Raw genomic sequence first — 11,523 nt, 5'->3', positions numbered from 1 at the left:
GGAAGATCCCCTGGAGGAGGGCATGGCAACCCCTTCCAATATTCTTGCCTGGAGAATCCTCATGGACAGAGGAGCCTGGAGGGCTACAGTCCATAGTGTTGCAGAATCAGACATGACTGGAACGACTTAGTTCGACTCGCTTGCCTGAGTAGAGAAGTCCAAAAGACAGATGGATTATAGTCTTAAAGCTCCAAAGTCATATCTGATCAGCAAAATTTGACATAATGTCTTTTGATCAATCTTTTTATGGCTACCTTTATCTCTTTGTTCCTTAATGTATATATAATGGGATTTAAGACAGGGGTGAGAGCAAAGTCAGCAATGAAGAGGTATTTATCAATTGATGATCTGGGGAAAGGCCAAACATAAAGAAACATGCATGGAGTGAAGAAAAGAACCACCACAGTGATGTGAGCTGACAAAGTGACAAATGCCTTGGATAAGTCTCCTGAAGAACATTTCCAGACAGTGACCAAAATGAAGATGTAGGAGAGGATTAGCAGGAAGAAGGTGCCCATGCTCATGAAGCCACTGTTGGCAGCAACAATAAACTCAAATTTGGCTCCATCCGTGCATGCAAGTTTTATGATTCTGGGAAAGTCACAATAAAAGCTGTCTACTTTGTTAGGACCACAAAAGGGCAAGTTTATAATGAAAGCAAATTGAGATATAGCATGAGTCACCCCAATTACCCAGCCAGTGATTACAAATGAAACACATATTTTAGGGTTCATGATGTTCAAATAGTAAAGAGGCTTGCAGATTGCTGTGTACCTGTCAAATGCCATGGCTATGAGTAACACCATCTCCACTCCTCCCATTATGTGGATGAAGCATATTTGTACCATACAACCTTGGAAAGAAATTATCTTGTATTCATTTAAAAGGTCTGTAATCATCTTGGGGACTGTGGTAGAAGCAACCCCCATATCAATGAAGGACAAGTTTGCTAATAAGAAGTACATAGGAGAATGTAAGTGAGAATTAAAAATTACTAAAAGCAAAATGAAGAGATTTCCCAGGATGATCCCTAAATAAATCCAGGAGAATATCAACGTGAGAAAAACTTTTGTTTCATAAGAACCAGAGAGTCCAAGCAACACAAACTCAGAAACCACAGAATCATTTGGTCCATCCATTGACTTGGGCAGAAGAGCTGATTATCAAATCACCTGAGGATAGAAAATGAAAAGTCATAATTAGTAGTACAAAAGTAGACTTTCTATTCATCCTACTCATTTGTATTTTGGTAAATCATTTAACTAGAAAAAAAAAGAATATGGAAATATTATAAGAAGAATGATTACATTAAAATTTATGAAAATTTGAATGAAAGTAAGTGTGTTTACTTCTCTTCTTATTCCATTTTAAGATGTATAAAATTTTTTTTGTTTCTCAAGTTTTGGACATTTTCCTTGATCATCTACCTAGGTGTGCTCTCATGTGAATAAACTTAGTCATTTCTGTCACTTTTATATCAATGTTCTCACACAAAATTGCAAAGTACCCTTAGCTGAGTTTATTTCACTGGTTAAATAGAAATCTTCAGATTGAAACTGTTTAATGTGTGTTATGTTGCTTCACCTGTGTGTGTGTGTTTTGTTTTTGTTTTTTTTTTCTTTTTGGCACAATTTATCAAGGAAGTAAGGTGTCCAGATATTGATTTTTCATAATATTTGATTCATGAAACATTATCATAGTGCATATAGACCTGTATATTCAATAAAATATTGATTACAAAATACCTATTAGTAGAAAATGTTAAATTAACAGATAACATTTATCAATATATCCTCTATACAAAGCTTTGTACTAAGCTCATTATCTCATTTAAACTTCATAGAATTCCATATAGAAATGCAGTTTTATTAGACTAATTTTATTAATGAAGAAACTGAGTCTGCAATGGACCAAGTGTCAGAGCCAGGACTTTTATCCAGAGCTATAGGATACCATAATCCATGCTTCTAACCATAGAAGTATGCACTTCAAGGCCAAAACCTTCCCTAGATCTTCCCCATCATTCATTGTCATTGTCATTGCTCAGTTGCTAAGTCATGTCTGACTCTTTGTAGCCTGCCAGGCTTCTCTGTTCATGGAATTTTCCAGGTATGAATACCGGAATGGTTTCCATTTCTTTCTCCAGGGGATCTTCCTGACCTAAGGATGATTCACGTCTTCTGCGTCTCCTGCATTGGCAGGTGGATTCTTTACCACAGAACAAGCTGGGATGCCCCAAGGATCCGTCAATTAAACTTAATTAACATTTTTGTTTCCTTCTACCTACTAACGTAGTTCACAACTTAAAAAAAAATCAGATCAAATCTCTAATCTAGTGTCCCTTTCTAATTTTCCTTTATTTCCCTAACTCTTCTTTGGCTCTTTTGTTCATCAGTAAGTCGAAACAACTCAGTTTCCAAGATTCCTTATCTATAGAGAAACCCCTGGAATATGAATGCATTGTCTATTAATCAATTTTCAGTCACCATTTTCCTTGATCTCCTTGCAGGATGTGATGCTGTTTATCACAACCTTGTTTATGCAACTCCCTCTGCTGTTGGCTTCTTGGCTTTTGTAAAGCTAACCCTCTTGCCATTTATTGCCAACAGAAATTCCATTTGCTTAAGTAGTGGACTGATGTCTAAATTTTAGAAGAGTATAGCCCTATTCCAAATTGTGAGCATGATATATGATTTGTCTAAACTAGTCACTATATTTTTCTAAACCAGTTACTGTGGCCATGAATTGGACTAAGATGGCACACGTGCCCTAGAGCTAACTGTTCAATGAGACATAAATAAATGGGTGTTTGGAGGGCTTTCTTTCCCCAATGAAATGACAAATGTTCATGTAGAAAAAGTCCTTTTTATGGTCTATTTTTTCCCCTCTGCATTTAACTCAAAGGACATGACTAAAGGTGCAGCAACTGCAAAGTTCTAAAGCCTGTAAAATACAAATAATATAGTAAAAATTTAGGGAGAATCTGGCAACCAAAGGGCATATTGAATCAGTTAAAGCCAGCAACAGTCTCCCTTCAGATTTATTTTTGTAATGTGATAAGAAATGAATTCCAACTTGTTTGATCCTCTATAAATCAGATTTTCTATTAATTTGTTGAATGCAATCATGCTGTGTCCATGACAGTCCTCCCATAATTATTCACTTAATTTTCTGATTTCTCTATGCCTCTCACTAACTCAGTGATCACTTCTCCTCTGCTCATTCTTAATTTCTGGTGTGACTCAAAGTTTTTTAATAAGCATTTTTTAAATTCAATATCAGTTTACTCAGTTTAACAAGTACCTGTATTTTGAATTCTGAGTCTGTAGCTTCAATTGTACTCCAGAGTAATTTATCCAAAACCGTATACACAAATGAAAGCCACACCTCCATCTTTGAGTTGACATGTCAAAACTGAATTAATAATGTTGTCGTCTACTCCAACACCTTTATAATATTGTTACTGTTCTTCCAGGTGCCTAATTTAAATGCCTGTGTGTCACTCTCCTCTGTCCTTTTATTTCCATCTCCATTTGCACAATTTTCATTCTCAAGTATTTTTAAATTTCTTTCTTATTTCTGTTGTCATTTTTCCTTTTGTTTCTAGTCTACATATTTTCCCATCTTGATATTTGAAAAGGTTACTGAATGATCTCTCTGATTCGTTGTCCCCAAGACTATCTCCTGCTATAGTCTATTTTCAGAGCTCATTTATCTAGACATCAAGTATTATCACATAGATTTTCTACTTAAAGCCTTTGGTGAGACTATCAAGAAAAAAAAATTCTTCATCCCACAACATAACACCTAAGGCTCTCAGAGATGAGAAAAATTTTATTTGAGAGTATTTTTATTGAAATTTTAGGAAATGAATGTACTACTCACTGAATAAATTTCAAAACTAATTTACATAAAAACTCAGTAAATTAGGAAGAATTAAGAATGGGGTTGCAAAGAGTCGGACACGACTGAGTGACTGAACTGAACTGAACTGAAGAATTATTTTGAACAAACTGCTTTTAATATAATTTTTAAACCAACAGTCAGCATAGACATGAAAAATTAAAATCAGGAACACAAAAAAGGAAGGCTGCAGTAACATGTTTCATTTACGATAGATGAGATTAAATCAAATAATACTGTTGAAAGACAGGTATCAAAATTGCAATTATTTGCAAGTCACACAATTATCCATCTCAAAAACCTAAGACAATTGAATAGAAACTATTAAATGTAGTAAAATATTTGAATAAAAGTGATGCTAATAACTTGATAAAATATGATAAAAGGAGACATCATTTATGAAGGAAAAAAATAAGCAATTTATGCATTTTATTGAGAAACAAACTGTTCTGGAATATTTGAAGCCTTGACCTAAATGGAAGCTGAAAATCATGCTAACTTATAAAAAGACTCAAAATTATAAAAATATCAATTATCACTAAATTATTCTGAGCAATAACTGCAGTGTTCATTAAAAGTTCAGTGGAAGTCTGGAACATGACAAAATGCACCAAACTCCATTTGAAAAGCCCAGGGAAATGTTGAAGAGGGAACAGAATGGGAGTTAGAGGAGAAAAAGGAATGCTATCTGGAAAAGATATTGGAACATATTATAAACCTCTACTAATTAAACGGTGATCAGTTTGAGTAAAGTTGAACAGATAAATTAACAAAACACAGTTAAGAATGAGATACAAATTAGGGAATTTAGTATATAAGGAAGAAGACATTACAATTATGCAGGAGAACTCAATAAATTCAGAGTACTCAATGGTTGTTAAACATGTAGCTCAACATTGGAAATGTAAAAGTGTATTTTACTATATATCTTACATAAAAGTAAGTTGTGAATGAGGAACTTAAATGTAAGGCTTAAACACAGTAGTAAAAGGATTACATTTTAATAAAATACGTCATAGTTAATGTTTAAACTTGAGGTTGAAGAAATTTTTATATGTTTCCTACAAATTCAGAAAGCAGATTCCAATTTTGTACTTTTTTTCCTCAACAGAATAAATAAACTTGTTGCTATGGGATTCAGAAAGCAGTATGTTTTATTCTCAGCTGTTGGTAATGTGAAGTGGTATAAGCAATCTAGAGGGCAATTGAGTAATAGGTTAAAAAAATATATGTATTTGTACTGTGACTCAGTAATCCTATGTCGTTGAATGAATTGAAATAAATGAACAAATGGTCTTCCCAGGTGATGCTAGTGGTAAAGAACCTGCCTGCCAATGCAGGAGGGTGTAAGAGACGTGGGTTCAATCCCTTGGTCAGGAAGATCCCCTGGAGGGGGGCATGGCAACCCACTCCAGTATTGTTACCTGGAGAATCCCATGCTCAGAGGATCCTAGCAGCTCCAATGAGTCAACTCTTCACATGAGGTGGCCAAAGTACTGGAGTTTCAGCTTTAGCATCATTCCTTCCAAAGAACACCCATGCACGCATGCAAACATACAAATAGCTGAAATGTATATTTTACTTAACAGCATTTCTTACAATACAAACTTTTTTAGAACAAGGGATTAAGTGGATACATTTACACAATAGAGGTTTTTTAAAAAGATTAGTGTTCACTAAGTTAGGTGTACATTAACTAACATATAAAGATATATTGATAAGTCAAGAAAGCATTTATACAGAAAACAGATCTTTTTATTTTGTGCTCATTCAGTCATTTCCTACTCCTTGAGGCCTCATGGACTATGGCCTGCCAGGCTCCTCTGTTCATGGAATTTTCAGGCAAGAATACTGGAGCAGGTAGCCATTTCCTTCTTCAGGGGATCTTCTCAACCCACGGATCGAACCCACGTCTCCTGCTTTTGCAGGTGGATCCTTTACCATTGTGCCACCTGGGAAGCCCATTTTTATTTTGGGGGATATGCAGATGGCATTTTACATTAGTATCTGCTCCCCAAATTCTAAAGGTGGTGGGATTTTAAATCAATTTAGGCTTGTTTCCTTATCCCCAACTTGTTTGGTATATTTTTAGAGATAATATATATATATTTTTTGTTTTCCTAATATAAAAGCCAGTGTATCAAAATTAATTGAGGGATAGAAATATTTATATTGGAGTCATTTCCAACACACAGTATAATGTGGATTTAGGAGCAAAACTGTCTGTATCCCCAGATTCTCCTTTCTAGCTGTTCTAGGGTGAGATACTGAACTTTCTAGTGTGTTAATTTTTTCCTGTTACAGACAGGTACTGAAAGTCACTCTTATTTTTGAGGATTATATGAGTTGAAACAAAGCAAAATCAGACAATGCTATGACATATGCTGTTTAGTGGCTAAGTCACATCTGATACTTTTGTGATGCTATGTACTGTAGCTCGCCAGGCTCCTCTGACCATGAGATTCTCCAGGTAAGAAGACTAGAGTGGGTTGCCATTGCCTTCTCCAGCTATGACATATAGTCGGTGCTAAATAAGTGTTATTTGTTATAGTGTATTTGTAGGTGTGTGCTAAGTCGCTTCTGGAGAAGGCAATGGCAACCCGCTCCAGCACTCTTGCCTGGAAAATCCCATGGACAGAGGAGCCTGGTAGGCTGCAGTCCATGCGGTCGTGAAGAGTCAGACACGACTGAGCGACTTCACTTTCACTTTTCACTTTCATGCATTGGAGAAGGAAATGGCAACCTACTCCATTGTTCTTGCCTGGAGAATCCCAGGGACGGAGGATCCTGGTTGGCTGCCATCTATGGGGTCGCGCAAAGTCGGATACGACTGAAGCGACTTAGCAGCAGCAGCTAAATCACTTCAGTTGTCTGACTCTTTGTGACCCTATGGACTGTAGCCCACCAGGCTTCTCTGTCCATGGGATTCTACAGGCATGAATACTGGAGTGGGTTCCCATGCCCTCCTCCAGGGGATCTTCTTGGCCCAGGAATCGAACCTGTGCCTCTTTTGTCTCCTGCATTGGTAAGCGGGTTATTTACCTCTAGCGCCACCTGGGAAGCCCGTTATAGTGTATACCAAGTGCTAGATAATTTAGACAATTTTCAGGAAACCATGGGAATAATGATTGAATTCCTCTGGTAAAAATAAAGGTAGTATCCTTTTTTATACTGTGTCAGTAGAAATAGGATAGCCATTTTATTTTTCTGATCCTAATGTTCAGAGAGCAAAAGGATGAAAAAGTCAAGACATTTCACATACCCCTACAATAAAGAACCTTAGCATTTTGAATAATATTTTACATTCATCTTATAATGTATTTTTAACTATGAGAATAATACCAAAAGGATACAAACAAAATGAGTAAAAATCACTCAGATAAAATGAGTCAACAAAGAAAAAAAGGACAGAGGGAGAAATCAATTGTGGAGAGTAAAGAAAAAGATACATAATTATGAAATCAGATTCTGCAGTGATAAAAATTAGGTCCACAGACCTTCCCAAGCTCACATTTCACCCGCAGCAGATTCAAGGGATTGAGAAACACTGAGAGATTGTCTCCTTTTCAGATTCATCATCATTGCTTAAGATAAATAGCTATAAGTGATTCTTACCATCAATACTGAATCTGTTAGCAGGACTGGGAATTAATTACCAATTTCTGCTTAATTTATTACTGCCCTTTGCCTTTCAGGGGCAAAGGGGTTTCTTTTTTGTGACTGTCTTATACAATAGACATGTGAAACTCCTTCCACTCTTGATTGTCCTTGATGGGAGAAAATGTAAACTCAAAGTTCGCTTGGTCATAAACTATTAATCTGTATTATTTTTAATGATTTCTGTGGAAAATATTTTTTTTCTCTATGCCAGAGAGTTAAGTACTTTCTTCCTACTTTTCTTCCTTCCTTCTTTCCCTCCCTCCTTCCTTTGTCCTGCCTCCTTAACCCTCTTTCTTTTCCTTCTTTTCTTCATTCCCTTTCCCTCCTTCTTTTCTTTCTTCATATCTCTTAATACCTTCATCTCTCTTTTTCCTTTACCTTTTTCAAGCTTGGAACTGGATGATTAAGATGTTGACTAGTGCTTACTATGTACTACTCACTGTGCTTAATACCAATATTATTCTTTTCAATAAGCCCAGCACTTACTGCAATTTTATAGATGAGAAAGCTTGATTTTTCCATTTCATAATCTAGAAAGTAACAGAACTGGAATATAAATGGAGGTCTGTCTAACTCCAATGTAACTTCTTTATTAGAAATGGCTTCCAATTTCTAAAGACTAAGAAAATAACAATTTCTGAAATAAGACATTTTGCCCTATGAATAAGTAATTCAGACACAGACATATGTAAAGGCCAATAACAGTAAGAAAAGTTGTTCACATTTATAGAAAAATAATTTTAACTTCATCATTTACCTTCACTGGACTGTACTTAGGCCCCTGTTCGTGGTAAGGACTGAGGTTTTTCTGTATTTATCACACTGATCAAATGGTTGAACAGCAAAATGCAAAAACAATCAGAAGACATCAGGATAATTTGGAGAGTCTGTGAGAACAGATGTTTCTCAACCAGGGTAGCTGGGAACTGCTAAGACTGTAAAAGGCAGAGCTGTTTTTTAGTATGTGTTAATTGCTATGGTAATCCAGAAGTCCCAGGGATTAGTTAGGAGAAAATGCAAAATTCCCCTAAGCACATTAACTGCATCACACATTTAAAACTAAGATCTATAAGGATGTGTGAAAACATACTAAAGAAAAAAACAAAGAATTTAGTCTTAAAATAAGGGAGAGGCATTAGTGAAAGTTCAAAAATCAGTTAACTGGGATATACCTACTCTGTAGAGATCACATCAGAAACCAGAATCTTGTTTCTGTCTGAGAAGGTTTTCTCTATATTCTACCATGAGTCTGAAATGAAGTCCAATTAATTTTCTGTCATGACCAGTGCTGGTGGGAGAGCATCCTTCTCAGTGTGGCAAGTTTACACATAGCCTCTGGGCTTAGAAACTTCCCATATCTGTTTAAATAGAGCCAAGTATTTGGAAAGACTTCTCCTACATGCTCCTCGGGGATCTTTTGCTGCCTGCTTTCTCTGAATTTAGCGCATCATGTAGTAATGCACTCTTTTTCAAGTTACACCAGTTAAACTATTGCTAAAAGGTTATTGTATGTAAACAAAGGAAGTTTAAAATATGTCTGTTCAGTTTTTTCTTTTGCTCTGTATCTGCCATGTCATGAAGTAGAATAAGATATAAGCTCCAGCTCCAGCACAAGTTAGATGAGTTATGTACATGGGCAGGTGACGGAGCTCATCACTGAAATGTTGCAACTGTGCTCATGACTTAAGGACTGCTATGGACTCGACTTCTTCTTGGTCCTTCAGAGGAATAAGTCTCAACAGTCTCAGTGCTTCCTTGACCCTGAACATGTCCATTACTGGCCCTTTGTTTCTTCTCCATCTTTACTGTCTGGCTTTTCCCCCTCTCCAAGTTTTATCTCCTTAATTTCTAGAGCTCATGAAATATGAGCACACTTATTTTGCTTTACCAGACATTTTGTGCCTTGACCATCTCAGTCTGAGAACATTAAGACTCAACACTTATTCACTTGGTTGGGTGTTAAACACAATTTTCAGGCCTCATCTAATTATATAAAGACACTTAGATACATGAACGGAGGAGAATACAGGCAAAAAGAGGATAAATGATTTTCCCTAGTCTTAGACAGCTTAATAATGAAAGACTAGTGAGTGCTAGTTTCTTGCCTGGAGAATCTCAGGGACAGGGGAGCCTGGTGGGCTGCCATTTATGGGGTTGCACAGAGTCAGACACGACTGAAGTGACTTAGCAGCAGTGAGTGCTAGTACTGGGGATAGGATGCTGGTTTAGAGCAGAGTTTGGAGTATGATTTGTCTGGAACTTTAAAAACCTTTGTAATGCAATACAGTATTTATGAAAAGCTGATAATGTTTTATGTATTTTCTTGGGTGTTAGTTGCTTGACCATTTTCATTTATGAAAATTCACATTGTACATTTACGATTCCTTGCTTCCTACGTTTCCAGCTTATTGTTGTCTACTATTTCTGCCACTGTCTGTCTCAGAAGTAACAAGCTCATTCTAGCATGAATAGCAATCTGAAATGAGCCAGTTTGAGACTGTGTAAGAACTATAGGTTCATAAAGCAAAAGGAAGTGAAACCTTATAATTTGTTACCATACAATTTTGAAATTACAGAAAAAACATGCTATAGGAGACTTCTGATTTCTCTCTGACAGATAAAGAGCTTGTAATATGTCACTCATATTTTTAAATTATGAAGAATACTGGACACTGAAAATCAATAACTTTTTGTTTCTATAACTGCTACAAAAAAGGTCCTAAGACAAACTGGCCCCTGATGCCTGAAGAGAGAGACATATTCAGGGAAACACAACTGAGGACAACCTAACTAGAGGAGAAGCCATAAGGACCATAAACTGATAGGGAGACTTGAATGATGATTTTCATGATTTGTTATACGTTGAGTCTGGACTGGCATGAGAAACATGAGGGCCACGTTACTGGGGTGGGGCACATTTTTGGGAGCTTTACCTCCAGGAACCCCACCAGGTTCTCAGTGTAAAGATTTGAGACAGATCTTTCCCCCATGGTTATGACTGGGGAAGGGAGAAGTTAAACATTGTGAAAAATACCCTGAGCCTTCTCCATAATGAAGGGCAGGTAAAAGGACTTTGTCTGAACACAATTTAAAAATTTTTCCAATCTGGGTAAGGAAATGATTCCCATGCCAACCCTCTGCAGTTTTCCTGTATCACCTAAGAAAACAAACTTCAACATAGTCAAGAAACAGTCATCAAAAAAGCAAGAGTGTTTCAGAAAAACATCTATTTCTGCTTTATTGACTATGCCAAAGCCTTTGACTGTGTGCATCACAATAAACTGTGGAAAATTCTGAAAGAGATGGGAATACCAGACCACTTGACCTGCCTCTTGAGAAACCTGTATGCAGGTCAGGAAGCAACAGTTAGAATGGGACATGGAACAACAGACTGTTTCCAAATAGGAAAAGGAGTACATCAAGGCTGTATATTGTCACCCTGCTTATTTAACTTATATGCAGAGTACATCATGAGAAATGCTGGGCTGGAAGAAGCACAAGCTGGAATCAAGATGGCCGGGAGAAATATCAATAACCTCAGATATGCAGATGACACCACCCTCATGGCAGAAAGTGAAGAACAACTAAAGAGCCTCTTGATGAAAGTGAAAGAGGAGAGTGAAAAAGTTCGCTTAATGCTTAACATTCAGAAAACTAAGATCATGGCATCCAGTCCTATCATTTCATGGGAAATAGATGGGGAAACAGTGGAAACAGTCTCAGACTTTATTTTTCTGGGCTCCAAAATCACTGCAGATGGTGATTGCAGCCATGAAATTAATAGACGCTTACTCCTTGGAAGGAAAGTTATGGCCAACCTAGACAGCATATTAAAAAGCAGAGACACTACTTTGTCAACAATTGTCCATCTAGTCAAGGCTGTGGTTTTTCCAGTGGTCATGTATGGATGTGAGAGTTGGACTATAAAGAAAGCTGAGTGCCGAAGAATTGATGCTTTTG

The 11,523-nt window shown here is 36.8% G+C and overlaps 1 protein-coding gene across 1 annotated transcript; it reads right to left on the bottom strand.

Annotated features, from left to right (window-relative positions):
* Positions 1–206: 206 nt before the first annotated feature.
* Positions 207–1,139, bottom strand: LOC113899606 (olfactory receptor 4F21-like). The gene has a single exon (XM_027552865.1). The coding sequence runs from the start codon at positions 1,137–1,139 to the stop codon at positions 207–209; it is 933 nt and encodes a 310-aa protein (XP_027408666.1).
* Between the last annotated feature and the right edge of the window lie 10,384 nt (positions 1,140–11,523).

This window comes from Bos indicus x Bos taurus, chromosome 10, assembly GCF_003369695.1.
Source record: "Bos indicus x Bos taurus breed Angus x Brahman F1 hybrid chromosome 10, Bos_hybrid_MaternalHap_v2.0, whole genome shotgun sequence".
Lineage (NCBI taxonomy): Eukaryota > Metazoa > Chordata > Mammalia > Artiodactyla > Bovidae > Bos > Bos indicus x Bos taurus.
The sequence above is the reverse complement of the archived record's forward strand: the minus strand, read 5'-3'. Positions and strand labels throughout refer to the sequence as shown.

What these genes read in the sequence shown, in the direction of transcription:
- LOC113899606 (XM_027552865.1), bottom strand. Translation starts at nt 1,139, where the DNA reads ATGGATGGACCAAATGATTCTGTGGTTTCTGAGTTTGTGTTGCTTGGA.